The sequence below is a fragment of the Octopus sinensis genome, linkage group LG9, assembly GCF_006345805.1.
Source record: "Octopus sinensis linkage group LG9, ASM634580v1, whole genome shotgun sequence".
Classification (NCBI taxonomy): domain Eukaryota; kingdom Metazoa; phylum Mollusca; class Cephalopoda; order Octopoda; family Octopodidae; genus Octopus; species Octopus sinensis.
Window position 1 is genome coordinate 10,716,647 of NC_043005.1, and position 25,753 is coordinate 10,742,399.

General features: G+C 34.2%; 1 protein-coding gene and 1 long non-coding RNA gene across 14 annotated transcripts in view; one reads left to right on the plus strand and one right to left on the minus strand.

The window, feature by feature from the left end:
* The window catches only part of LOC115215626 (tyrosine-protein phosphatase Lar), a 535,158-nt gene that overhangs the window by 292,573 nt on the left and 216,832 nt on the right, over window positions 1-25,753 (plus strand). For 8 of the 9 annotated variants that reach the window (XM_036505764.1, XM_036505770.1, XM_036505766.1 and 5 more), the window contains one exon: window positions 14,530-14,559. The exons of the other annotated variant lie outside the window; for it this stretch is intronic. In XM_036505764.1, coding sequence (XP_036361657.1) covers window positions 14,530-14,559 — 30 coding nt within the window. The remainder of the gene's footprint in view (window positions 1-14,529; window positions 14,560-25,753) is intronic. 9 annotated transcript variants of the gene reach the window in all.
* Window positions 1-25,753, minus strand: part of LOC118764770 — a 226,687-nt gene that overhangs the window by 144,905 nt on the left and 56,029 nt on the right. For all 5 annotated transcript variants that reach the window (XR_005000570.1, XR_005000569.1, XR_005000568.1 and 2 more), the window contains exon 3: window positions 24-161. This is a non-coding gene — a long non-coding RNA (uncharacterized LOC118764770). The remainder of the gene's footprint in view (window positions 1-23; window positions 162-25,753) is intronic.

A 25,753-nucleotide genomic window follows, 5' to 3' on the forward strand; every position in this document is an offset into this window, starting at 1 on the left:
AAACTGCATTTCAAAATTCTTACCTTTTTGTTGATGTATGAGGTAATAGCAACCTGTTTTCGTATGTTGACATATGACCTTCTTATGGCATAGATTATATGCAATTGCATATGAGCAATCGAGAAACATCCAAGTGATATCTGTTAACTTATGGGGGATTTCTGAAATAAACGAAAATGCAACTATTTAAATGAAAAGTGTTAACGTTCAGAGGCAATGCATGTTGAAAGTTTAGTAAATTGAACTGAAAAAGTAGAAAGATTAAAAATAAACATATTTTAATTTAAAAACAGTTGAGCTTTTGCTCTTTAAGTTAGGGTATTAAATAGTGAATTCCAAATTGAATCATTTTAACATTAGTATTCAAATTAGATACTGATTTATTACTTAGAAAAATCTCATGTGAGGAATAAAGTTTAATCCCAAATTAATCTAAATTTCTGGCTAAATTGTTTTCTGATTTTTGTTTTGCATTCTCTTAGTTGTATCCTCAGTGTAATCTTAGGTATAATCAATTAAGCACTGTAGTATAACAGAAATGGTCCCTCATTGTTCATGTGCAGTTCATTCAACAAATTTCTTCATGAATTTCACAAGTCTTGACTCAAAAGACCAATTTTTGTATCTGATAATTATCTTACAGTTCCCATTTTTAATAGCTGAAAAATGAAGTGATGTGAAGGGTCCTTCAAACATTCATTTGCTGTTCATTATGATCATATTCATGCATGTTTGTGTGTGTGTGTGCACATACCTTCATTACAGACCACTCTGTTGCAAGTACGCAGATCAGGTCTTTTCCTCTCTTCTTCCTTCTAGACCCAGAGGCCTTTAGAATGTACTACTTTTATTAAATATTGATTTTTAATAGTCACAAGATTTGATGTTTTCGGGTATAGCCTGTTCTCCACTAGTTGTTTGGTTTGTATTTTATGAAAGAAGAATAAAAGGCAAAGCTGATGGTACTGAAGAATTGAATGGAAACTCTTGATGATTGAAGTCGGGAAAGAGAAGAAATCTTTGAGGCATAAGTGAATTAAAGCAAGTGAAGAAGGAAAGGTACCACTGAAACTGCTTTAAAATGGTATTAAGAAGTGCCTCTGCTCGCTGGTGCTAATTGAGAGGAGGAGGGGAAGAAGATGGCTCAAATAGCTAAGCCAAAGAAATTTATTGAAAATCCTTTGTGAAAGGTTTCTTTGAGGAGAGCAGAAATGCAGGCAGAGATGAATGGTTAAGATATTTGCTTTGTACAAATACTAAGCATTATATTCCACTTTTGCTTCAGGTTAACCAATGCCTTATGACTGAAATTTTGTAGGTGGGAACTGTGTGGAAGCCCATTGTGTATATGCACGTGTATATTTATAATATGATGATGTGCTTTTCTATCAATTTTGATGTGTGACTATCCAGTTGTTCATATCAGCAGAACAACCGATGTGTTAAATCAGTGTTTGAACTGGGTGTATATTCCATAGATATGTGTAGCCTTAATTTAATTCTTAAGTAGAATCAGCACAGGGTCAGACCTTTGAATTACAGGTATAATCCATCTGACCAGTTTCTACAGCTTCTGTCTTTCCATTTTCACTCACAAGGCTTGGGTTGTCTGAAAGCCATGTTAAAGATAAGTGACCAATATGTCATGCATTGGTATCAAAGCTAAGACCTTATTGATTCTGAAGCATACTTTTAACTATTGACACTCGCCTGCCTCTGCCACACTCACTATATGGTGATTGGTGAGTAAGATGACCTCTCTAGTGTTGGTGCCATGGAAAATGCACCTAGTACATATGGAAAGTGGTTGGCAAAAAAGCAGAGAAAACATACGTTTGTGAGGTCCTTTTCGTCCATGAATTATTAGTACCAGAAGGAAATGCACCCAGTACAAGTTGTTAGCAGTAGTACAGGATCTAGTTTTTGAAACCAAGTCAAAAAGTGATGGTGGCGTCTACAGGTATCAGCGTATGGGAGCAGAGGCTCCCAATAAGAGATAACTTGCATGTTGATAACCATTCCAACCCATGCCAGTATGAAAAGCTGGTGTAAAATAATGATTGACATGATACTAATGTGTGACTGTTTGCTTGTGCCTACGTGTGTACTCTAAATACTCAGTAGTAATTACTTTACTAAATGGAGTGTAACCTTGGTGGAGTTAGACATTCATTTAATAGAGATTGATACAATGAGTACACCATACTATATACTGGGATCAGAATAATCGATAAAATCTTTGAGTGTACATTGAACCCATGCTAGCATGGAAAGCGGACGCTAAACGATGATGATGATGATGCGTGTGTGTGTGCATACAGAATACAAAGGAACAGGAAATTGAAGTTTGCTCTGTTAATATATAATTATCTATATAATTTGTGTGTGTGTATAATGTATACTGCAAATATCTTTCAGATTATATCTTACTAGCAGTATCGCCCGGCGTTGCTCGGGTTTGTAAGGGAAATAACTATATAAGCATTTTTAGAGATGTAAAGTATAATAGCCATCTCAATATGGCTAACCACAAAGGGGGTGGGGTGTTACTGTAGCTTTTTACGTTCTGAGATTTAATAAATTTTTAGAGAGTTACTTCCCTTATATATGCCAAATTTGCATTAAAAATGGGAAAAATTGATGGTAAATTTTTTTTTAAATCATAGACTCATCGTAGACACGCGCTAATACCCAGAAGGGCTCGATATGAATCACGACTATAAGATACCCGGTTTTGGTTAAACTGCACCGCAAAATGTGGGAGTAGTTAGGAATCTAAATCGTAGGAGACAGACAGCACACAACCTGTCTTTTATATATAAAGATGTCCAGAATCATATCTTCTTTTAGAAAGCCAAAATAAATTGCTACAGCTGCCATTTTTCAGACACATAATAATAATCGTGATCATCGTTTTTAGCATTTCCCTTTCCATATTTGCGTGGGTCAGATGATATTTGTTGAGGGAGAATTTCTGTCGTTTGATTTTCTTCCTGCTGCCTATTCTCACTTCTTTCCAAGCACAGAAGTATTTTCCCCTTGTTCAGATATATTTCTATAGCATATTGCAAACAAATGTCACCACCTGTATGAATGGTGAATATCGTTTATATCTAGTACATGATGACAAGGCAAGGAAACAAACATACGTACATATACCTATATATGCCAGGCTTCTGTTCAGTTTCTTTCCACCAAATACTCTTACAAAGCTTTGATTGACTTGTGTCTATAGTAGAAGGCCCTTGTCTAAAGCTGAAATTTACATAGTTGCAAAGCAACACACCCATGCTAGCACCTACATTTGAATATTCATAGGCACACCTTAAAAGAAATACAATGTTTGCTCACTCCATTTCTAGTCGTACGCAACTGTATTTTTTTTTTTATAATGAAGCCTTTGTGTATTACTCTTTTACTTGTTTCAGTCATTTGACTGCGGCCATGCTGGAGCACCGCCTTTAGTCAAGCAAATCGACCCCGGGACTTATTCTTTGTAAGCCCAGTACTTATTCTATCAGACTCTTTTGCCGGACCGCTAAGTGACGGGGACGTAAACACACCAGCATCGGTTGTCAAGCAATGCTAGGGGGACAAACACAGACACACAAACATATACACACACACCTATATATATATATATATATATATATATATATATATATATATATATATACATATACGACAGGCTTCTTTCAGTTTCCGTCTACCAAATCCACCCACAAGGCATTGGTCGGCCCGGGGCTATAGCAGAAGACACTTGCCCAGGATGCCACGCAGTGGGACTGAACCCGGAACCATGTGGTTGGTTAGCAAGCTACTTACCACACAGCCACTCCTGCGTATATTAAAAGTTTTCTTTTCAAAATATAAAATTGCTGACTCGTCAAATTTGTTCTCCATTTTTCTTTACTCTGTATACCTATCACACAAAAGAATGATAAATTTATAGAAGGTACTTGGTGAGTTTTTTCAAGATTACTGTGCATACTTGTTTACCATTTGAGACTAGATTTATTCCACCTTCAAAACCACCAGTAGTCACAGTCAAAACTGACTGCGATATTGTCATGACAACTGGAATGTTCTGCACTGATGAAGTCTTCCTTGCTTTACTATGGAAATTGTTTATTCAACTCCAATCTAAACACTCAGTTGGTTATGAATAAATCTTATTTTTCTATGTCTGTCTGTCTGTCTCTCTTTCTCTTAATATATATATATATACACAAACACATATATATATATATATTGATATATATATACAATATATATTGTATATATATTATATATAGTATATATTATATATGTATATATATTCATATAATTATATATATATAGATATAATATATATATTATATATATAGTATATATATAGATATATATTATATATATATATATAGTATATATATAGTATATATAAAGTATACATAAGTATATATATATTATATATAATATAGTATATATATGTATATACATATATGTATATAGTATATATATAGTATATATAAAGTATACATATAGTATATATATATTATATATCTATATAGTATATATATGTATATACATATATATGTATATAGTATATATATTATATATGTATTAGTATACATATAGTATATATATGTATATACATATAATATATATATATATGTATATAGTATATATATTATATATGTATATAGTATACATAGTATATATATGTATATACATATATATATATATATATATATAGTATATATATTATATATGTATATAGATATATATTATATGTATATAGTATATATATATATATGTATATAGTATAATATAGTATATATATATAATTATATATATATATATGTATATGGATAAATACCACCTTGCAAATGGGTGAAATTTGGAGACAGAGAGGGCATCTGGTTGTAGAAAATTTGCCTCAAGTACATTCTGTCTGACTTTTGTGAGCATGGAAAAGAAAGCTTTAAAATACTGAAAATATATATCTACATATACATACCTATAGGCATTTTACACACACACATACACACACACACACACACACATATGGGTTTGTTTATACAAGTAGGAAAAATAGAACTCAAACCATGACTTTTTTTGTTTTTAAATTTTGGTAGGTGAAACAAAGGAACAAAGTGACTCAAGGGTTGAGAGTTTCGTGTGTGGCACTTATAATATATATATACACACAAACCTATATAGACATGCATAGATGTTTCACATTGACCAGCTTACAATATTTTTTTAAGTAATCATATTTAAAAATGCTTGAAGTTCTCTCTGTATATGCATATGCGTGTGTGTGCTTGTGTGCATAAATAGATAGATAGATATACTATACACACAGGTACACACAGTGCAAAACAAGGTGAGTTAACGAATAGTATATTGTAGAAATCAAGGATAGATAGTATTATATATATTATTTTAAAAAATTCTAGTGTTGCGGATCGACAGAATCGTTAATCGTAATATTATTTTGTTATGCCCTTTTATATTTAGCAAATCTCAGTATGGCTTCTACTTCTCTGTGGTCAAGAAAATAAAATAACTCTCAGCTACTGTGCTTCTTTAACCCTTTCGTTACCAACCCGGCTGAAACCGGCTCTGGCTCTGTTGTACAAATGTTTTGTTTTCATAAGTATTGAATTAAAATCTTCCACCAAACCTTAGTCACAATTTATGTTCCTAACACTAGCTTAATGATAACGAAGTTATTTTATTAAATTCTTTGTTATATTTAAAGTAATTGAAAGAAATACGGTGCATCTCAAAATAAATACAGTAATGAAAGGGTTAAGCCAGTGATATCCCATCCCTCAAAGAATCTGGGAAGAATTTAATTTTTTTTATTTTTTAAAATATCTTTTTAGTTTTAGTTGTGTCATTTTGGTGATACTGTCTTTTATGATAACTTAGGGGCAGAAATAGCAGATTATGATTCGTTGTTTTTTGTAAAGTGTTAATGTTCAAACACTGAACTCTATTGAAGCTACTCCATCATAGTATCCTTAGCTAAGATATCATTATATTTAACTAGTTCCACTTCAAGTCAGTCTCTATAAATTCAAGCGACAATTAGATAAATGTTAGAAAAGCAGAAAAGCTTATACATTGGTATTAAGTAATATCTTGTGTGAGCTTGCTACCCTGGTTGTTAATTGGAATAATTATAAAACAGCATTTAATAGAAAGACATGGACAGTGGTTGGCATTCAATTTCCAGAATAATATGCAAATTATTTCAAATTTGTTAGCTCAGTAAAATGGGTTTTAAGCCATAAAATATATTGAACAGTAAAATACTTTCTAGAATATTCAGTGATTTGTGTTTTCCTTAAAAGAATTGAAATCTTTTAGAAATAAATTTAAATAGAAATGTGTTGCAATTACTGCTTGTTAATGACACTTTCCACATTAAAAATGGAGCTGATGGTTTTATTTAATGGTAATTTGGCATCAGGGGAGGTAAATCACTATTTCTTTTCTCTTGCATTTTGAGAATACTTAGGTTCTATTACTCACTCCTGCTACTGCTACTTGGATGACGACCATGGCGGCGTCATTGATTTTTTTTTTTACAAATACCTCCATACCCCACCCCTCTCTTGCACTCACACATTGTATGGATGTCATTTCAGATATTTTGAAATTTGATGGTTTCTTCTGATAAATATTATTAACTTTCTCGTCTCTTTCAACTATAATTGTTTTGCTTTAGATTACTCCCTCTCCCTCTCTCTCTCTCTAAAATAATTGTTTACTACTAATCATATGGCTTGTAAGCTATACAATAGCTTTGGGGATTTTCTGGTTTTCTAACATCTATCTAATTTTCTACTGAATTTATAAGAATTAAGTTGTCAGGCATATTCGGCATTTACTAAATATATTCTATCTCCACTGAATATATTTTGCCACTTATAATATATTTATATATATTATATTGATGTCATCATATTCTCCCCCCTCCCTCACACTTGTCATGAACAATATTTTCATTATGATACTGACTATTATCACAGTGTAGTTGAAAAATTCTGATAGATTAAAGATTTTTATAACCATAGGTTATAACCACAGGTTCTATGGTGTAATGTTTAGCACTCTGGACTCTGAATCCAGCGATCCGAGTTCATGTCTCGGTAGAACCTGATTTTCTTTTATAGGCGCAGGAGTGGCTGTGTGGTAAGTAGCTTGCTAACCAACCACATGGTTCCGGGTTCAGTCCCACTGCGTGACACCTTGGGCAAGTGTCTTCTACTATAGCCTCGGGCCGACCAAAGCCTTGTGAGTGGATTTGGTAGATGGAAACTGAAAGAAGCCCGTCGTATATATGTATATATATATGAATGTGTGTGTCTGTGTTTGTGCCCCTAGCATTGCTTGACAACCGATGCTGGTGTGTTTACGTCCCTGTCACTTAGCGGTTCGGCAAAAGAGACCGATAGAATAAGTACTGGGCTTACAAAGAATAAGTCCCGGGGTCGATTTGCTCGACTAAAGGCGGTGCTCCAGCATGGCCGCAGTCAAATGACTGAAACAAGTAAAAAGAGTAAAAAAAAAAAAAGAGTATATTTCAAATTTAAAAAAAAAAAAGCTTTGATTAATTTGAAAAATAATGAGAACTTGGAGTGATTTAGTATAGTAATGCTAACTTATTTATATGTATGTATGTTAAGCTAGTGGTTATAAGAAGAAAAAAAAAAAGGTTTTCTCCTAAAATTATGAGGGAAAACTTTAAATCTAGGCTTTGTGTCAAAGCCAGAAACAATTTTGAGCAGTTTAATAGCAAAATAGTTGTGTGGATGATGGAAAAGAGACCAGTAAAAGAGTGATATTTAATTATGAATGATTCGATCCGAAAGATAGTCTGACAGGATTCAGGATTTATACTTTACTGCTTGTTGCATTATATATTAACATTGCACACTTAGTATTCCAATAATGTGTAATTAGTATCTTTATGAATTCATCTGCAATTGTAGCTTATTGATAAGTAGGAAAGAAAAAAGCTTACATTGCAAGGGAGTTAATTCTGCTTAAACGGTTAATTTCCTATACTGTATCAAATATCTGTTGAATCTTTCTTTTATATATATATTGTCTAATTGCTGTTACAGCTATGTTCACTTACGTCTATTTCAATTTAAACTCCTTCTTTCAGTTCTTAAAATTTCTCTGGTCGTGAGATCCATGTCAGTGGATTATGTTAACACTCAAATATATTGATTTGGTATTCCTGAATTGGGCTAAAGGAACGGGTTGTGTCCGGAAGCATAGCCTTAATGAATGAATGCTAATTTATTCAATTTCTGATATTTATATTGAATGTGTTCTTAAGGTTTGTGATTATCATTGTTGTCATCTTAACATTCACTTTCTCAAAATTGCATGGGTTAGACAGGATTTGTTAAGAGAGAATCTCTATAGCCAGATGCCCTTCCTGTTGTCAACTCACGCCTGTTTTCAAGCAATGTATTATTTCCCAAAGCTGGATATGTTTCCCACAGAAGGCTGGAAAGGAACAACATCACTTCTATAATAGTGATGCTCATTTACAACCATAACATCATCATCATCATCATCGTTTAACGTCCGCTTTCCATGCCAGCATGGGTTGGACGGTTCAACTGGGGTCTGGGAAGCCCGAAGGCTGCACCAGGCCAGTCAGATCATGATGGCAAAAAAATGGGTAAATACACACATTCATATGACAAGCTTCACTCAGTTTCTGTTTACCAAATACACTCAAAAGGCTTTGGTTGAACCAAGGCTTTAGAAGAAGACATTTGCTCAAAGTGCCACAAAGGTGAATTGAACCCAAGATAACATGGCTAGAAAGCAAGCTTCGTAACCACACAGCCACATCTGCACTATTGTTTCTAGTATTTCATATATGGATATTACAGAACTTCTGAATTTCTCATCCTTTCTAAATGATTTTTATCACCCACCAGGCAATGTCAAATACTTTCCCTATGAGTTGGGAAAGGCAAGATATAGTGACTTCAACAAAGGCAAGATATAATTACTTGTTCTTCAAACAGGAAAGGTATAGTTACTTGTTCTTCAACAAGTACCTCTATTTTGATGGTTTTTATACATTAGTTATTCCCATTATAGAAATTAATTTCTAGTGCACAATCCTTAGTATTTCTGGAAAACTATACAGTGATGCTAACATACTCAAGTGAATAATACCCACTTGAAGCTTGGCAAACATATTCCAGTATATATATAACATGCCCAGCGTATCTCCATGGTTAATTTTTGCTTCTGTAGTCTTTCAGATTTCTTTGTCCCCTAACCTTTACTGCTAGTTCACCGTATCCTGCTCACCTTTACTACTACTGAGGATCCTAATTTTACCTTTTGCTAAAAAAAAAAGCTTACACTTTCAATCTCTAGTTTTTTTAATTGTTGCACTCAAAACGTTTTCAGACTAAAATATTCAAGTATTTCTACTTCAGCTGGTCATTAAATAAAAAAAAATATTGCCAGTTTACTTCTCTTTGATTGCATTTTATTAGTTACCTTTTATGTTGCATATAGAAAGAATCATTATCCTCGTGCTATCATTGGGTGAAAGATATTTACAAATGCATCATCAAATGTGTTTATCGTAGTGTCAGTGTAAGACCAAGGGCTTTTATCATACTGTCAGTACCAGTGTAAGACCATGGATGTTTGTCATAGGATCAGAACTTACATGATTCCAAGTTTTTTTTATAAGAGTATCAGTACCAATGTATGAACAAGAATGTATATTACAGTTTTGATAACAATGTAAGACTATGAGTGTGTGTGTGTGTGTGTTTATGTTTATTTGCACATATATGCATATGTGTGTATTTCTATATGTAAATGTATGTCTGTGTCTATATACGTACGCCTTATGGAAGTCTGTTTATTTTCGTTTGATATTTACTGAATGATATCCTACCCCCGGCCAGATAGTAATATCAATCAGTGTATATTACCATTTTACCCCATATTTGTGTATTTATTCATTTATGTATTTATTTGTATCCCATATTGTGTAGTCATTTGTGTTTGCATGGCCTTTGCATGATTTAATAGAGATGAAAATATTGGTAGGGTTTCCATATTAACTATCGGGATACTATCAGAGCTGAGACAACTCTGTTCCCTGTATTAGCTTTTGTATATATATATATATAACAACAATCATAATAATAATAATACTTTCTACTATGGGCACAGGGCCTGAAATTTTGGATGAGGGGGCTAGTCGATGACATCAACCCCAGTGCTCAACTGGTACTTCTTTGTTGACCCTGAAAAGAAGAAAGGGCAAAATCAACCTCAGCAGAATTTGAACTCAGTACATGAAGACACACGAAATACCACTATGTATTTTATCTGGCATGCTAACGATTCTACCAGCTCACCACTTTCATAATAATAAGTAGAATAAGAATTGTTTCAAATTTTGGCACAAGGCCTGTAATTTTAAGTGGTGGTGGGAGCTAGTCCTTGACCTTTGTTGTCTCTGCATAAAGACATCTGTCTCTACTCCTCTATACCTTTAATCTCACAACTGGCACAGAATCACACACCCCTTAATACTACTCACTCTTCCTGCTGAGCGGGGTTTTGTCTTGCAAGGTACTTGGCCACTCTGCTGGCCAAAACAGACAATGGAGCCTGGTGAAGCTCCTATCAAACCTTCCAACCTATGCCAGCATGGGAACTGGACGTTAAATGATGGTGATAATGAAAAGGATGAAAGGCAAAGTCGATCTCATTGGGATTTGAACATGAAACATAAAAAGCTGGAAGAAATGCTATTATCTTGCTAACAATTCTGCCAGCTTGTCATCTTATAAATGGAGGCGCAATGGCCCAGTGGTTAAGGCAGCGGACTCGCAGTCGTAGGATCGCAGTTTCGATTCCCAGACCGGGCGCTGTGAGTGTTTATTGAGCGAAAACACCTAAAGCTCCATGAGGCTCTGCTGTACTCTTTCACCACAACTTTCTCTCACTCTTACTTCCTGTTTCTGTTGTACCTGTATTTCAAAGGGCCAGCCTTGTCACTCTCTGTGTCACGCTGAATATCCCCGAGAACTACGTTAAGGGTACACGTGTCTGTGGAGTGCTCAGCCACTTACACGTTAATTTCACGAGCAGGCTGTTCCGTTGATTCGGATCAACCGGAACCCTCGTCGTCGTAACCGACGGAGTGCTTCCACATCTTATAAATAATAAGTTTTGAAGGGAACGAGTTAATCAATTCCATCAACCCCTGTACTTCACTGATTCTTTATTCAATTGCGAAGGTTGAATTGCTGATGCTTCAGTTGTGAGAGAAAAACATTTTTGTTTTCTTTGGATGTAGAATTTTTTCTTGAAATATTAAAATTCTAATCTCTCTTATGACTCACTAACTTTACCAAATTTAACCTCATAGGTGTTTATATAAGCCTAGTAGCATCGATCTCGAATGTTTTGTCTTTGATATCGTAAGGTAAATACCATGGCCAAATTAGTTTAAAAACCATTGCCATCATTTCCAAAACAAAGAAATAAGTGGGAAAGAAATGCAGAGTCTATAAAATACCGCAATTTTCATAACAAGGGAAATAACTCTTTTAAAATTAGACCTAAGATAATGATTTCACTCCCTTGATATACTATAAAATTACACCCAACGGTTTTATTTAAGGTATGACCAATTAGTTAATGTTGCGTAGCCCCATGTCAGGCTTAATCTAGCAGACCTATGATAAAGGAGATCCTAATGATGGAAATTATTATTTTCTCAAGATATAGTGTATCTAAAACTAGATTATTTGATATATCTTTTAAAGGAGTGATTTGATGGAAATTTTGACTACCATTTCTGCTTTGTTCACTGGTCATATAACAGTAGTTGTTGCTGTGGTGCCTTTTGTGTCTGAATTCATCCATTATCCATTCTATATGTTGAAGTCAAGAAATAAGTTTGAAAATTACTGCTAATTATTTTTGTCTTCCTATCTCACAGATGTTATTCGAATCTGAAAAAAAAATTTGGATAATTTCTGTTGGCAATTTAGTGTGAAATCATTAAAAATAATTAATATATGTTGTTGTTGTTGTTGTGCTTCTGCCCCAGATCAATCCCAGTCGTGTTCACCTATGATGTTTGGCCTTCCAGTCATGACTATTCTGTCTTTTTTGTATATTTTGGACCTCAGTGACCAGAATGCTCTTTTAAAACAGTGTAATTTGAAGGACATTCGGCTGTTATTTCTAGCAGGCCTGGTGACCATCTAGAGGGTCCCACATTGACAATTATTTTGTATATGTATATGTGTGATGCAGATGTTTGATGTGTGTTTGTGTGTATATATCTTGGGAATTAAACATTTTAATTCTTTTCATGTTGTAAAGTCTCAGTATACATCACTCTGTGGGTGTATATCCACACACTAACACACACACTTATATTTATGTACACAGCTTATAAATGAAACGTAAAATATTTTCAGTTTAAAAGTGTATTTTTTGTTTAACATGGAAGCAGTCTGATGGCTGTTATTGTTTATAATAAACATTTTTATTTTTCATGGAATAAAAAAAATTGTTTAACTAGCACATATATATATGTGTGTGTGTATTTGTGATAAAACTTGAAGTCTAGCATATTCCCACCTAAATGTCAAATTTAACGTCTACGACACAGTATATATAGATGTTCTAGTAACATAGCCTTGGCTGTGATAGCTTCCTTTCTTGCTTCTAACTTATAAATCTATTGTGAATTGGCTTTCATTTTATATTGATCACTTTCAAAGGTTGCAGAATTTACAGATTTGGTAGAACAAAATGCCAAACAGTATTTAGTTATGCCTCTTTATACTCTGAGTTCAAATCCCTCCCCAGGATCAACTTTGCCTTTCACTCATCTGGGCTTCACAAAAACAGTACTGGACAAGTACTTAGGTGTTTGATATAACTTATTATACTCTCTCTTGGCAAAGCATGTGGCTTTGTGCCCATGTGGTATTAGTTTTTTTTATTATGCTTCTCTGTGTTTCACTTTAATTTCTTGACAATATTTCATTTCTTTCCTCTCCATCAGAATTTATATAGATATAATGTTATGCTTATTTTATCTTCAAATATAGTCTAAGATACACGAATGGCATTTTAACTATGCATGGCTTTATCTGTGATGGTTTAGACAGCCTAAAGAATTAAAAATTTAACAGATGTATAATCAAAGATATTCTAACTGAGAATGCATTCTTTGTGATTGACTAACAAGACTACATTGTTTAATTGCTCCAGGTGTCAGTGCTTTGGCTGCTGTTTCTAGCAGATCAAATAAATGAGTATAGGCTCCCTTGTTAGCTCATTCAAGGATTATTTATTAGAATATCAGTGTAGAGCTCTGGATACTTTTGAATCAAAACCACATTTGGATACTTTCAAAGAAATCGGATCTCCCTCTTCAGTGTTGAAGCTTAACTACTTCACTTAATAGTCCCTTTACTCCACACCGTAGTGTGTTGTTTATACAGCTTAATAATACAGCTAAGTATTACTAGATTAAACTATTGTTAAAAATATCATGTTCTCAGCTCAGCTCCAATCATATTGGCAAATCATATCTTAAGCTCAAATCATATTAGGATAAAAAGCTTGGTCTTCTGTATCTACATTCAGTCCCTTAACCCAGCACTTAAGACAAGTTTCTTCTACCATAGATTCCTGGTTGACTAATACCCATTGAGTGAAATTAGACATATATTGTGCAGATGTCCATCAGGCAGACTGTACCTGTTTTTAGGAAGTAGGCTCACTCTCCGTCTGGTTTTAACACCAGCTGATCTTTGGATACCTTTAGTCCACTATATTACAGTCAAACCAGGATTCTGCATTGAGGATGACTCAAAATTTTGATGAGCTACTGTCTATTGCATCCTATGAATAGTGGTTCTTCTTTATCCCCTCTTTAGCAGTCTCAGAAACTTTGCCAAAACTTAAGAACTTTCCTTCTTTCTCTGACTAAACCATTAAAAAAAATAAGAAAAAATGTGTTACATTTTTTTCTTATTAACTGACAAATACTTAGAATTAATTATGAAATCATCTACTGATTAATTACTTCTCTTAAATATAGCAATTAAGCAAATTTTTGCAGAACAATAATCCAATAGCTTATTACAATGATTGAGTTTAATACAAATGTTATTCTGGAAGTGAATGGAAATCGGGATGCTGTTTTCTTCCTGAAATTGTATCGAAAAATGTGTGTGTTTGTCTGTGAAAGTTAAAGTAATGGTGGAATAGAATAAAAATACTAAACAAAACACTTAAAATGTAGAAATGTTGTGTGGAATACTGGATTTTAGGTTTTATCACAATATTTCTCTATACAATTAAATTGATTGCCATATGTGAATGTATATCATAGACTAAAAAAGAAAAAAAAAACAAAAAAAAACAAAAGTGGTTTGTCTTTTTTTTTTTTAATGAAGTTTATTCCTAATTAGAATTTTCTTCTTCTACCTACAGAAATAAATCATTGGAAATTTATGTATGAAGGTAAAATTTATTATAGTAAAAGTAGATGCAACTAATTAACAAATCATTTAATAAATTATTTAAATATGATGCATTTTAAAGATAATTCCTAATTTGGGGATAGTTGTTCTTTCTACTAGAAAATCTTATAGGTTGTTGTCAGCTTTTTATGTGTGACCCCTTACAGTATTTTAGGGGGAGGCTGGTTAGGTTGCAACCTATAATCACTACTGTTTTAGAAAATGATGCTGTAATTTCATCATATATATTACATGTACGTGTGTGTGTATATATATTTATGTATATATATATATATATATACATACACACATTTATATATATACATATATATTCACAGCCAGTAATGTGTAACTTATTAAACTGTCTTAAATCAATGTCATATATTTTATATTAAATCATACATATATATATATCAGTAAATACAGAGTGTCTACCTGCAACCTATCAGCCTTTTCTTCCTACCTGCCTGTTGCAGCATTTCAATGTGAATTCTGTGCTAGTGTTGTACGTTTCAGTTTTATTGGTCTTCATTTAGTGTGTTCACTGTGTTCGGTATTTCTTAATCAATGCACTTTTATATATAGTAGCACTATTTTCATACTGTACACTCAGATTATTTGAATTATATTCCCTCTCAGTCTCTCACTCTCTTATTGCTCTGTCTGTCTATCTATCTATCTATCTCTCTATCATATATATAAACATGTCTCTCTCTCTCTTTGTCTCCCTCTCTCTCTTTCTCTTTCACTTTCACTTTCTCTCTCTAATCCCTCTAAAGCTCTTTGTAAGTAATTATTTGAAATATATACAGCAAAAAATGTTTTTACTGAATACTTTGGGAATTGTGATGAATTCATTAACCTTGCACTGATAAATAGAAATATGTTTGGGGGATGTACACAGACATACAGTTATATATATATGTGTATCATATATCTCTATATATGTTCCACATATGATTGATGTATGTGTGTGTCTATATCTATATGTCTGTATACACTTACGTGTGTGTTTGTGTGCGCATATTAATATATACATGCACTCACATGTGCATGTATATATGTGTCTAATCTCTATGCTTAAATGTGTGTGTGTGTGTATGTATGTATGTATGTATATATGTATATATATACACACACACATATGTACTCGCTATATGTATATATTTCTGCATAGGTATGTGTGCTTATGTATATGCAAAGCTGGTACCTGAAAATAAACGCATCAAGCACACTATGAATTGGTTAGCGTTGTTAGGAAAGGCATTGCAGCCATAGAAACCACAATAGAAATAACACATAGTAGCAACATGTCCTTCAAACTTTTCAGTTCTGTTGATCCATCCGACCCATGCCCGAATGGAAAAAAAAAAAAACAGACTTAAAATGAAATAATGATGTGTATGTGTATGTGTGTGTGTGTGTGTGTGTAATATCAAATATCTGCTTACATTTGGATATTACGTTTTTGTATGTGTGTACATACAAATTTCATTTATACATCATCATCATCATCATCATTTAGCGTCCGCTTTCCATGCTAGCATGGGTTGGACGGTTCAACTGGGGTCTGTGAAGCCAGATGGCTGCATCAGGCCCAGTCTGATCTGGCAGTGTTTCTACGGCTGGATGCCCTTCCTAACGCCAACCACTCCGTGAGTGTAGTGGGTGCTTTTTACGTGCCACCCGCACAGGTGCCAGACGGAGCTGGCAAACGGCCACGGACGGATGGTGCTTTTTACGTGCCACCGGCATGGGGGCTAGGCGAGGCTGGCAACGGCCACGATCGAATGGTGCTTTTTACGTGCCACCGGCATATCTATATATATGTTTGTGTGCATATCTGAATATACATGTATGTATATATACACACAAGCAAATATATGGCATATAGTATACATGCATATATATATAGAGAGAATATTTATCATATGCATACATCATATACATTCATGCTCACACACACACATATAATAATCTACCTTTGTCCCTTCTTGTATTAAGTGTTTGTAAATGGTCTTGGTCTTCTTAAATACAATTTGTAAACCACTTACTGTATTGCATTTATAAATGTGTGTGTGTGTGTATAAGAGAATTATGTACTCCTATCCCTATATATGGGTATACATACCTGTGTGTGTGTGTGTGGCAATGTCATTAGAAGTTTGCTTCCCAACCACATGGTTCTGGGTTCAGTCCTACTGCATGGCATCATAGGAAAGCATCTTTTGCTATAAGCCTTAGGGCAACCAAAGCTTTGTGAGTTGATTTGGTAGATAGAAAGAAAGAAACTGAGACTCTGATGTCTTTATGTGTGTTTATATATATATATATATATATAAATATAAAAAAACACCTATTACACTCTTAGAGTGTTTGGCATTAGGAAGGGCATCCAGTCATAGAAAACCATGCCAAATCAGACTGGGGTCTGGTGCAACTTACTAGCCCTGGTCAAACCGTTCAACCCATGCTAGCATGGGCAATGAATGTTAAATGATGATGATGATGATTTGTGTATATGTATATATATATATATATATATATATATATATACACACATGCACACATACTTAAACACACACATGTGTGTTTGTGTGTGTGTTTCCTACCACCATTGTGTGACTACTGGTGTTGATGTATTTATGATCTTGTAACCTAGAGGTTCAGTAAAATACGCCTGAAGCTTCAATAAAAAATAAATGTATAAGTATTGGTGTCTGGTTGTCAGACTAGAATTCTTCAGGCCAATGCCCTAGCAGGGGCACAGCCTAGTAGGTGAAACAAGTAAAAGATATATATATACGTATCACTGTGTTTTCCATTATCTTGATATCATATGTTGATTGTAAATGAGCACCACTGTCATACAAGTGGTGTTGAGTATTTATTGTCATCGATAGTGATATATGTTTCTTTGCTTGGAAACAAGTGAGGATTGGCAGCTGGAAGAGCATCCAGCTAGTTAAAATCAACCTCAAAAAGTATGGAAAATTAAGCAATGATGATATGTGTGTTTCTGTATGTGTGTACATGTACATACACTTACACAACTACTGTGTATATATATATATATATATGTCAAACCATCCATCACATGCCAACATGGATAGAGGATGTTAAAGGATGATAACGATATATCATCATCATCATCATCATCATTTAGCGTCCGTTTTCCATGCTAGCATGGGTTGGACGGTTTAACTGGGGTCTGTGAAGCCGGAAGGCTTCATCAGGCCCAGTCAGATTTGGCAGTGTTTCTACGGCTGGATGCCCTTCCTAATATATATATATTTTACAGAAAGGTTGACTAACTCTCCCTTGTTGTGTAGAGTTGCACTTATCTATGATTTCTAGCTTCAACAAAAACAAAACGTGTCTAGATATAGGTGTGCCAGTGTATGTGTATGTATAGATATGTGTGTATGTATATATATATATATACATATATATATATGCATGCATGTGTGTTTTTAGTTGAATATGTGTGTATATATCATATATCCTTAAAATCCTTAAATCCTTAAAAATGTTTTAGCCCGAAGGCCGCGGCCATGCTGGGGCACCACTTATATATATATATATATATTTGTGTGTGTGTATATGTATATATATATGTATGTGCATGTATGTATATGTATCTATATATATGTATATCTATATTGCTTATATGTATATGTTGTGTGTGTTATATATGTGTATATGTACATATATATATATATATGTACATATATATATATATGTACATATATATATATATACATGTGTGTGTGTGTGCATATATACATATATGTTTGTGTGTATGTATACATATGCATAATATATCATCACCATATTCGTTTAGTGCCTGCTTTCCATACTGGCATGGTTCGGTTGGTTTGACAAGAGCTGGCTAACTGGAGTGCTGCCCATGATCCATGTCTGCTTTGGCATGGTTTCTATGGCTGGATACCCTTCCTAATGCCCAACACCTGATTTTACTGGATGACCTTATGCAACACCGGCATGGGTGCATTTATGTGGTACCAGTCCCCATGAGCCTGCACTATAAGGAATTCTCAGCTGGATAGCGATTTAGGAAACAAACCTGTATGCAAGGACAACCATGCTTTTACTTAGGTTAATGTGTCTTTTCAAGCACAGCAAGCCACCAGGAGTCTCTGTCATCCCCTCTGTGAGTCCCAAAATCTGTAGATCCTTTCTCAGCGCTTTGTCCTACATCATCCTGAGTCTACCCTTTCCACATGTTCCCTCTACTATTAGAGATCAGCGTTGTTTTCATTCATATGCATTACATGCCAGTCTTCTCTCTTGCACACCACATCTGATGCCATGCATACCCAGCTTTTCTCTCAAATCACAATCTGTTGTACATCCACACTAAAATTACCCCTCCAGTGGAGCATACTGGCTATATTTCTTTCAAGCCTTCACATATTCCCAGTAGTTGCAGCCCATGTCTCACTGCCATGTAGCATAGTTTTTCATACACAAGCACCATACAATCTGCCTTTCACTCTGAAGGAGCAGCCCTTTGTAACTAACAGAGGTAGTAGCTCTCTGAATTCCCCCTAACTTCTAGCAACTATGCTTTCAGAACAACCTCTCCAACTACTAACTTGGTCACCTTATTAACAGAAACTGTCTGCTACTTCCAAGGATCTTCCCTGACATTCGAGGAAGTCTATCTTTTTCTACATTCCTAGTGCTTAATGTACTTGCACGTCTGCCACGTGTAAAGACTACATTCACTGTTAGTCTTCCACTGATACAATGCACCTCTTCTGTATCCATAGCTTGCACTGTATCCATAGCTTATGGAGTTTCTCCTGACACCTCTTCTAGATATCAAGCAGAGCCATCTTCCTGTTTTCCTACTTGTCAAAACTTTGGTCTTTTGCTAACTTAACTATAAGGCCCTTTGATTCCGATCTGTGCTTCCATACCTAAAATTTCTTCTCTACTTCTGGTAGGGATTTAGCAGTAAGAACATGGTCATCAGTGTAGAGAGCTCCTAAGGGCAGCTAGTCTTAATGAAGGACCGTGATAAACTAGATGGGGCTAAAAACTGATCCATAGGGGACTCCTGTTTGTGCACTAAACTCCTTGCTATACTCATTAGCAATTCTCACATTACTGACAGCATCCCTGTACATAGCTTGTACTTACGTATATCTGTATATGTATATATGCACATATATATGCAATATATATGCACATGTGTGTATATATATATATATATATATATATATATATATATACACACACACACACACACACATATATATATATATATGTTCATATATTTACATATGAATATATAAATGTGTGTGAGTATGTATGTATGTATGTATATATATATATTTACATATGAATATACAAATGTGTGTGAGTATATATATATATATATGTATATATATTTCTTTACTACCCACAAGGGGCCAAACATAGAGGGGACAAACAAGGACTGACATATATATATGTATATATGTGTATGTATGTATATATGCATGTACATATATATGCATGCATATATATATATGCATGTGTGTGTGTGTGTGTGCATATATATATATATGTATGTATGTATATATATACATATATGTATATGTGCATATATATAATATATATATATGAATATATCCTACATTATCAGCACCACGCAGTGATTAGACATATACGACTTTTAAGGTAATTAAAACATTTGTGACATTTTAACTTCTACAAGCAAATTCACTCCAGTTACTGTGGAGAAAGAAGTTTCCCTTAAATCACATTTTAACATATATATAAAACCCTCTCAGAGTGAGATATACTAAAAACTGGAAAGAGAACCAGTCTTTTTGTTTATTATTGGCATAATGTGGTGCACCTGAGCACTGTATACAATAATTTCATTATTATAATGACCCAATTCGCAAGATAACGTATATACATAAGATCGGGACGTAACTGTAGATTTGGTTCTCAACATTACTTTAGCATTGCATTCTGAATGTTGTAATCTTTACATGTGTTTCTCCAACTTATAGTTTTATGTAACAATTGTTACAAAGACAGTTGAATAATCACCTTATAATATCAGGTCATCAGAAACAAATAAATTCACGTCATTGTGTAGCACTCCTTCTGATAATTACCACTTAATATACTAGAATACGCTGGTGAAACACATGTAAAGATTATGTAATTTATAGTGTAATAATTTAAAAAATTTTTTATTTCTGAAACTACAATTGTATATTGATTTTAGATTTACAACATGTTATTTATTGAAACGATAATTGCAATAGAAATTATAACCCTTTTCTTATCAAACCACTTCAAAATTCACCTCTTTCTTTAATAAAAAGTTCTTGTTTTAAAGTTATCCAAATTAAAATATTCCATCAAAATTTCCTGTAAATTTATGTTCTAAACATTCAGCTTAATAATGCTTATTTTATTAAATTTTTAATTATTTTCAAAACTGATTGAAATAAAGACCATGTATTGCCATAGAAATAAGGTAACAAAAAGGTTTAATATTTGACGGAAAGTTGGATTTCTATTTACATCAAGTTCTAAGGAAATGTTAACTGCTATGCTACCTCATTTGAAATGCTAACTTTTCAATATGTGTGTGTGTTTTTGTTATGTATATGTGTATGTAATATATATATATATATATATATATACATGTATATAAATATTTACATACATGCATAAATATGTATATGATATATATGTATAAATACATGTGTGTGTATATATATATATGCATATATACATCGTTTTCTGTATATGTACCTATTATATTTACACACGTGTTATATAGATGTGTGTGTATATTTATCTATATATGTATAAATATGTATACATATATCTATATGTAGATAAAGGTATGTATATATGAAAATGCATATATGCATGTATATATACATATGTATAATCATATCAGACTATGGATGACTAAATTACAACAGGTATATAACATATGTGTGTGTGTTTTACTGTGTATTAGGATATATATTTTTTTAAATGTATGGGCATATATGTATATCATGTATATATGTACAGGTGCAAGTATGACCATGTAGTTAAATATGTTTCATGAGCACCTCATCCCAGGTCCAGATTCAATCCCATTGTTTGACACCTTGGGTGTGTGCCTTTTACTATAAACCATGGGTCAACCAAAACCTTGTGATTGGGTTTGGTATACTTACTCTCTAACAAGAATAGTATTGACAGTGATTCAAGGTTTTGGCTAGCTAACTCATCTTGAGACTTTGCTGCATGAAATTAATCTTGTCTTTATATAGTTTCTGTTGAGATGAAATTTTTCTGGTGTATGTGGCATTCATTTGAATGGCAACTAGGTTGTAGGTTATGTTGCGATGGAGTGTTGTGGATAGTTTTTATTGATTTAATTTGGGGTTTTCTTATTGTTCAAAATTTATTAATGCATGTAGAACTTTGTAAACAGGTGTGTATATTTAGGTGTGTCAGCTGTAGGTCATGCGAAAACAATCCTATGACCTGAAGGTGATGCACCTAAATATACACACCTCTTTACAACGTTCTACATGCACAAATAAATTTTGAACAATAACATAACCCCAAATTTGATTAATAAAAATTTCTTCAAAACACATCTTTCATACTTCTTGTCAGTGGTTACTTGTTTGTTTACGTTCCTGTAACTTTTAGTGGTTCAGTCAAAACGGCCAGTAGAGTAAGTACCAGGCTTCAAAAAATGGCTATAGTCCAGTGACTGAAGATGTGTATGTCTATATACACACACGCACACACACACATAGATAGTATATTGTTTTTGAATTAAAACGGAAGTGGTGATTTTGTCTTATGACTCATGTTTCATACCACGGATATCTCCTGGCAAAATGGCTCACAGTAGCATGAAACATGAGACACAAAACATCAGCTTTAATATCCTCTGTAAAATGTATGGGCATACCCTTCTCATTCGACATGAAGCAACATATGAATGTATGTTATATATATATATATACATATATATACATATATATACATATATATACATATATATACATATATATATATATATATATACTTTATAATTAGGGTTCAGCAAAGATTTGCTTTATTACATACCGGAGTTTAGAAATAGCAGCCAAAAAACCTTATCTATTTCCTCTACTTTAAAAAGGGACTCCCAGAAAAACAAAATACTTGAAAACAATCCACGCAGTGTTTTTGCAAATAGCACCCCTGCTGAGTAAAAGTTCAACAAATGCAGTATTAGATTAAAATAGCCATCTACGTAGGAAACTTAATGTAAATGAATTGTTGAAAAGCATATTTACTTTGGAATTTACTCTTTTACTCTTTTCAGTCATTTGACTGCGGCCATGCTGGAGCACCGCCTTTAGTCGAGCAAATCGACCCCGGGACTTATTCTTTGGAAGCCCAGTACTTATTCTATCGGTCTCTTTTGCTGAACCGCTAAGTGACGGGGATGTAAACACACCAGCATCGGTTGTCAAGCAATGCTAGGGGGACAAACACAGACACACAAACACACACACACACATACATATATATATATATATATATATATATATATATATATATATATATACATATATACGACGGGCTTCTTTCAGTTTCCGTCTACCAAATCCACTCACAAGGCATTGGTTGGCCCGGGGCTATAGCAGAAGACGCTTGCCCAAGATGCCACGCAGTGGGACTGAACCCAGAACCATGTGGTTGTTTAGCAAGCTACATACCACACAGTCACTCCTGTCCAAAGATAATAAATATATCTCATGGATGTGGTGGGTTGCTGTTTGCAATACCAGTGAATAATTATTCACTGTTTATCTTAATACCAATGGCAACAAATTTCATTGAATGTGTAGATAGTGATATCTTTACTCTCTTAACTGATTGAATACTATACTACTTGTGTGTATGTGTATATATATATATATATGTATGTATCAATGTATCAGCCAAACTATTGGATGTTGTTATGCATCACTGGTCACAATATCCCTCCTTGGTTGTGCCCTTTTTTCCATCTTGGCTGAAATCATTTAATTACATTGTCTTGGAAGGCTTCTGAATGGCTTTTTCTGATCTCTTGGATACCCATTTCTTTATTACCCACAAACATAGAGGGGACAAACAAGGACAGACATAGGTATTAAGTCGATTACATCGACCCCAGTGCGTAACTGGTACTTAATTTATCGACCCCAAAAGGATGAAAGGCAAAGTCGACCTCAGCGGAATTTGAATCACAACGTTGCGCCAGACGAAATACCGCTAAGCATTTCGCCCGGCACGCTAACGTTTCTGCCAGCTCACCACCTTTTATATGGCATCTCTTGGATACCACTTGGCAACTGCATGGGTACACCTGTTGTCTGTGACCCTTGCTATATGTTCAGCCTAGCTGAACTTATGCTTTTGGTATTCTATGACCATGTCCATTCAGTCTACTCCATTCCCAAATTACCTCATTTCAGATATGCCTTCTAAGTGATATTCCAAATATGGATCGTTCCACGACCCTTTGCACCAGAGCCAATTAATGTTCTCTCTTCATAGTAGACCTTAAAGTGAATCACTTGGAAACAAAATACATGCAGTCTGAAGGCCAAATAGAAGTGGGGAGTGATAAAATTGAGGAGGTATTGGAATATGCCTAATTAGGGCATGCAACAATAATTATGCTGAATCTCAGGGAGAAAAAAAGCAGGATGGATGGCATTTACCTCATTAAAAACTAAACTGAAGAAGGCCATATCTATCAGTCTCTTCAACAGCACTGCCCTACCTGTGTTCATGTATGTGTGTGTGTGTGTATGTATATATAAGTATACTAGCAGTATTGCCCGGCGTTGCTTGGGTTTGTAAGGGAAATAACTATATAAGCACTTTTAGAGATGTAAAGTATAATAGCCATCTCAATATGGCTAACCACAAAGCGGGGGTGTTACTGTAGCTTTTTACGTTCTGAGATTTAATAATACATTTTTAGAGAGTTACTTCCCTTATATAATAGCAAAAAAAATGCATTAAAAATGGGAAAAAATTATGGTAAATTTTTTTTTAAATCGTAGACTCATCGTAGACGCGCGCTAATACCCAGAAGGGCTCAATATGAATCACGACTATAAGATACCCACTTTTGGTTACACTGCACCGCAAAATGTGGGAGTAGTTAGGAATCTAAATCGTAGGAGGCAGACACACAACTTCACTTTTATATATAAAGATATACATTTTTTTTAAAAGTTAAAACATGAAGCTGGGAGTTTGTTTTGCACCTTGAGTTTCATGCCACTGCAATCTTCAGGTGAAACCTTTCAGAGTCATAACTTTTCTGAAGATTCTGTGCACCCAGAAATACTCCTCTTTTTTTCTGACAGTGAACACTAAATAGGTATTTTTTTTTTTTGGAAGCACTCCGTCGGTTACGACGATGAGGGTTCCGGTTGATCCGAATCAATGGAACAGCCTGCTCGTGAAATTAACGTGTAAGTGGCTGAGCACTCCACAGACACGTGCACCCTTAACGTAGTTCTCGGGGATATTCAGCGTGACACAGAGAGTGACAAGGCCGGCCCTTTGAAATACAAGCACAACAGAAACAGGAAGTAAGAGTGAGAGAAAGTTGTGGTGAAAGAGTACAGCAGGGATCACCACCATCCCCTGCCAGAGCCTCGTGGAGCTTTTTTTAGGTGTTTTCGCTCAATAAACACTCACAACGCCCGGTCTGGCTATCGAAACCGCGATCCTATGACCGCGAGTCCGCTGCCCTAACCACTGGGCCATTGCGCCTCCACAAATAGGTATATACATTAAAACACACACCTATACATATGATTTTATAATGCATCTTACATGTGAATCTGCATTAATGTTGATGGCCCTTAGTTTTATTCAAACAAAAATTGAATGTTTATCTGACCAGTTGTTCAGTGCACTAATATATCCCTCACTTGTAAAACAGGTAAAGAGTAGCAAGAGAAATTGCATCTAGCTGTAAAAGCTTATCTCAATAACCTACCTGTCCAATTCATAGTAGCTTTGGAAAATAAACATTATATGAGGTAGCAGTATATAAATATATGTGAGTGTGTGTGTGTGTATGCATATGTATTATGTATATGCATATATATATATATATATATATATATATATATGTGTGTGTGTGT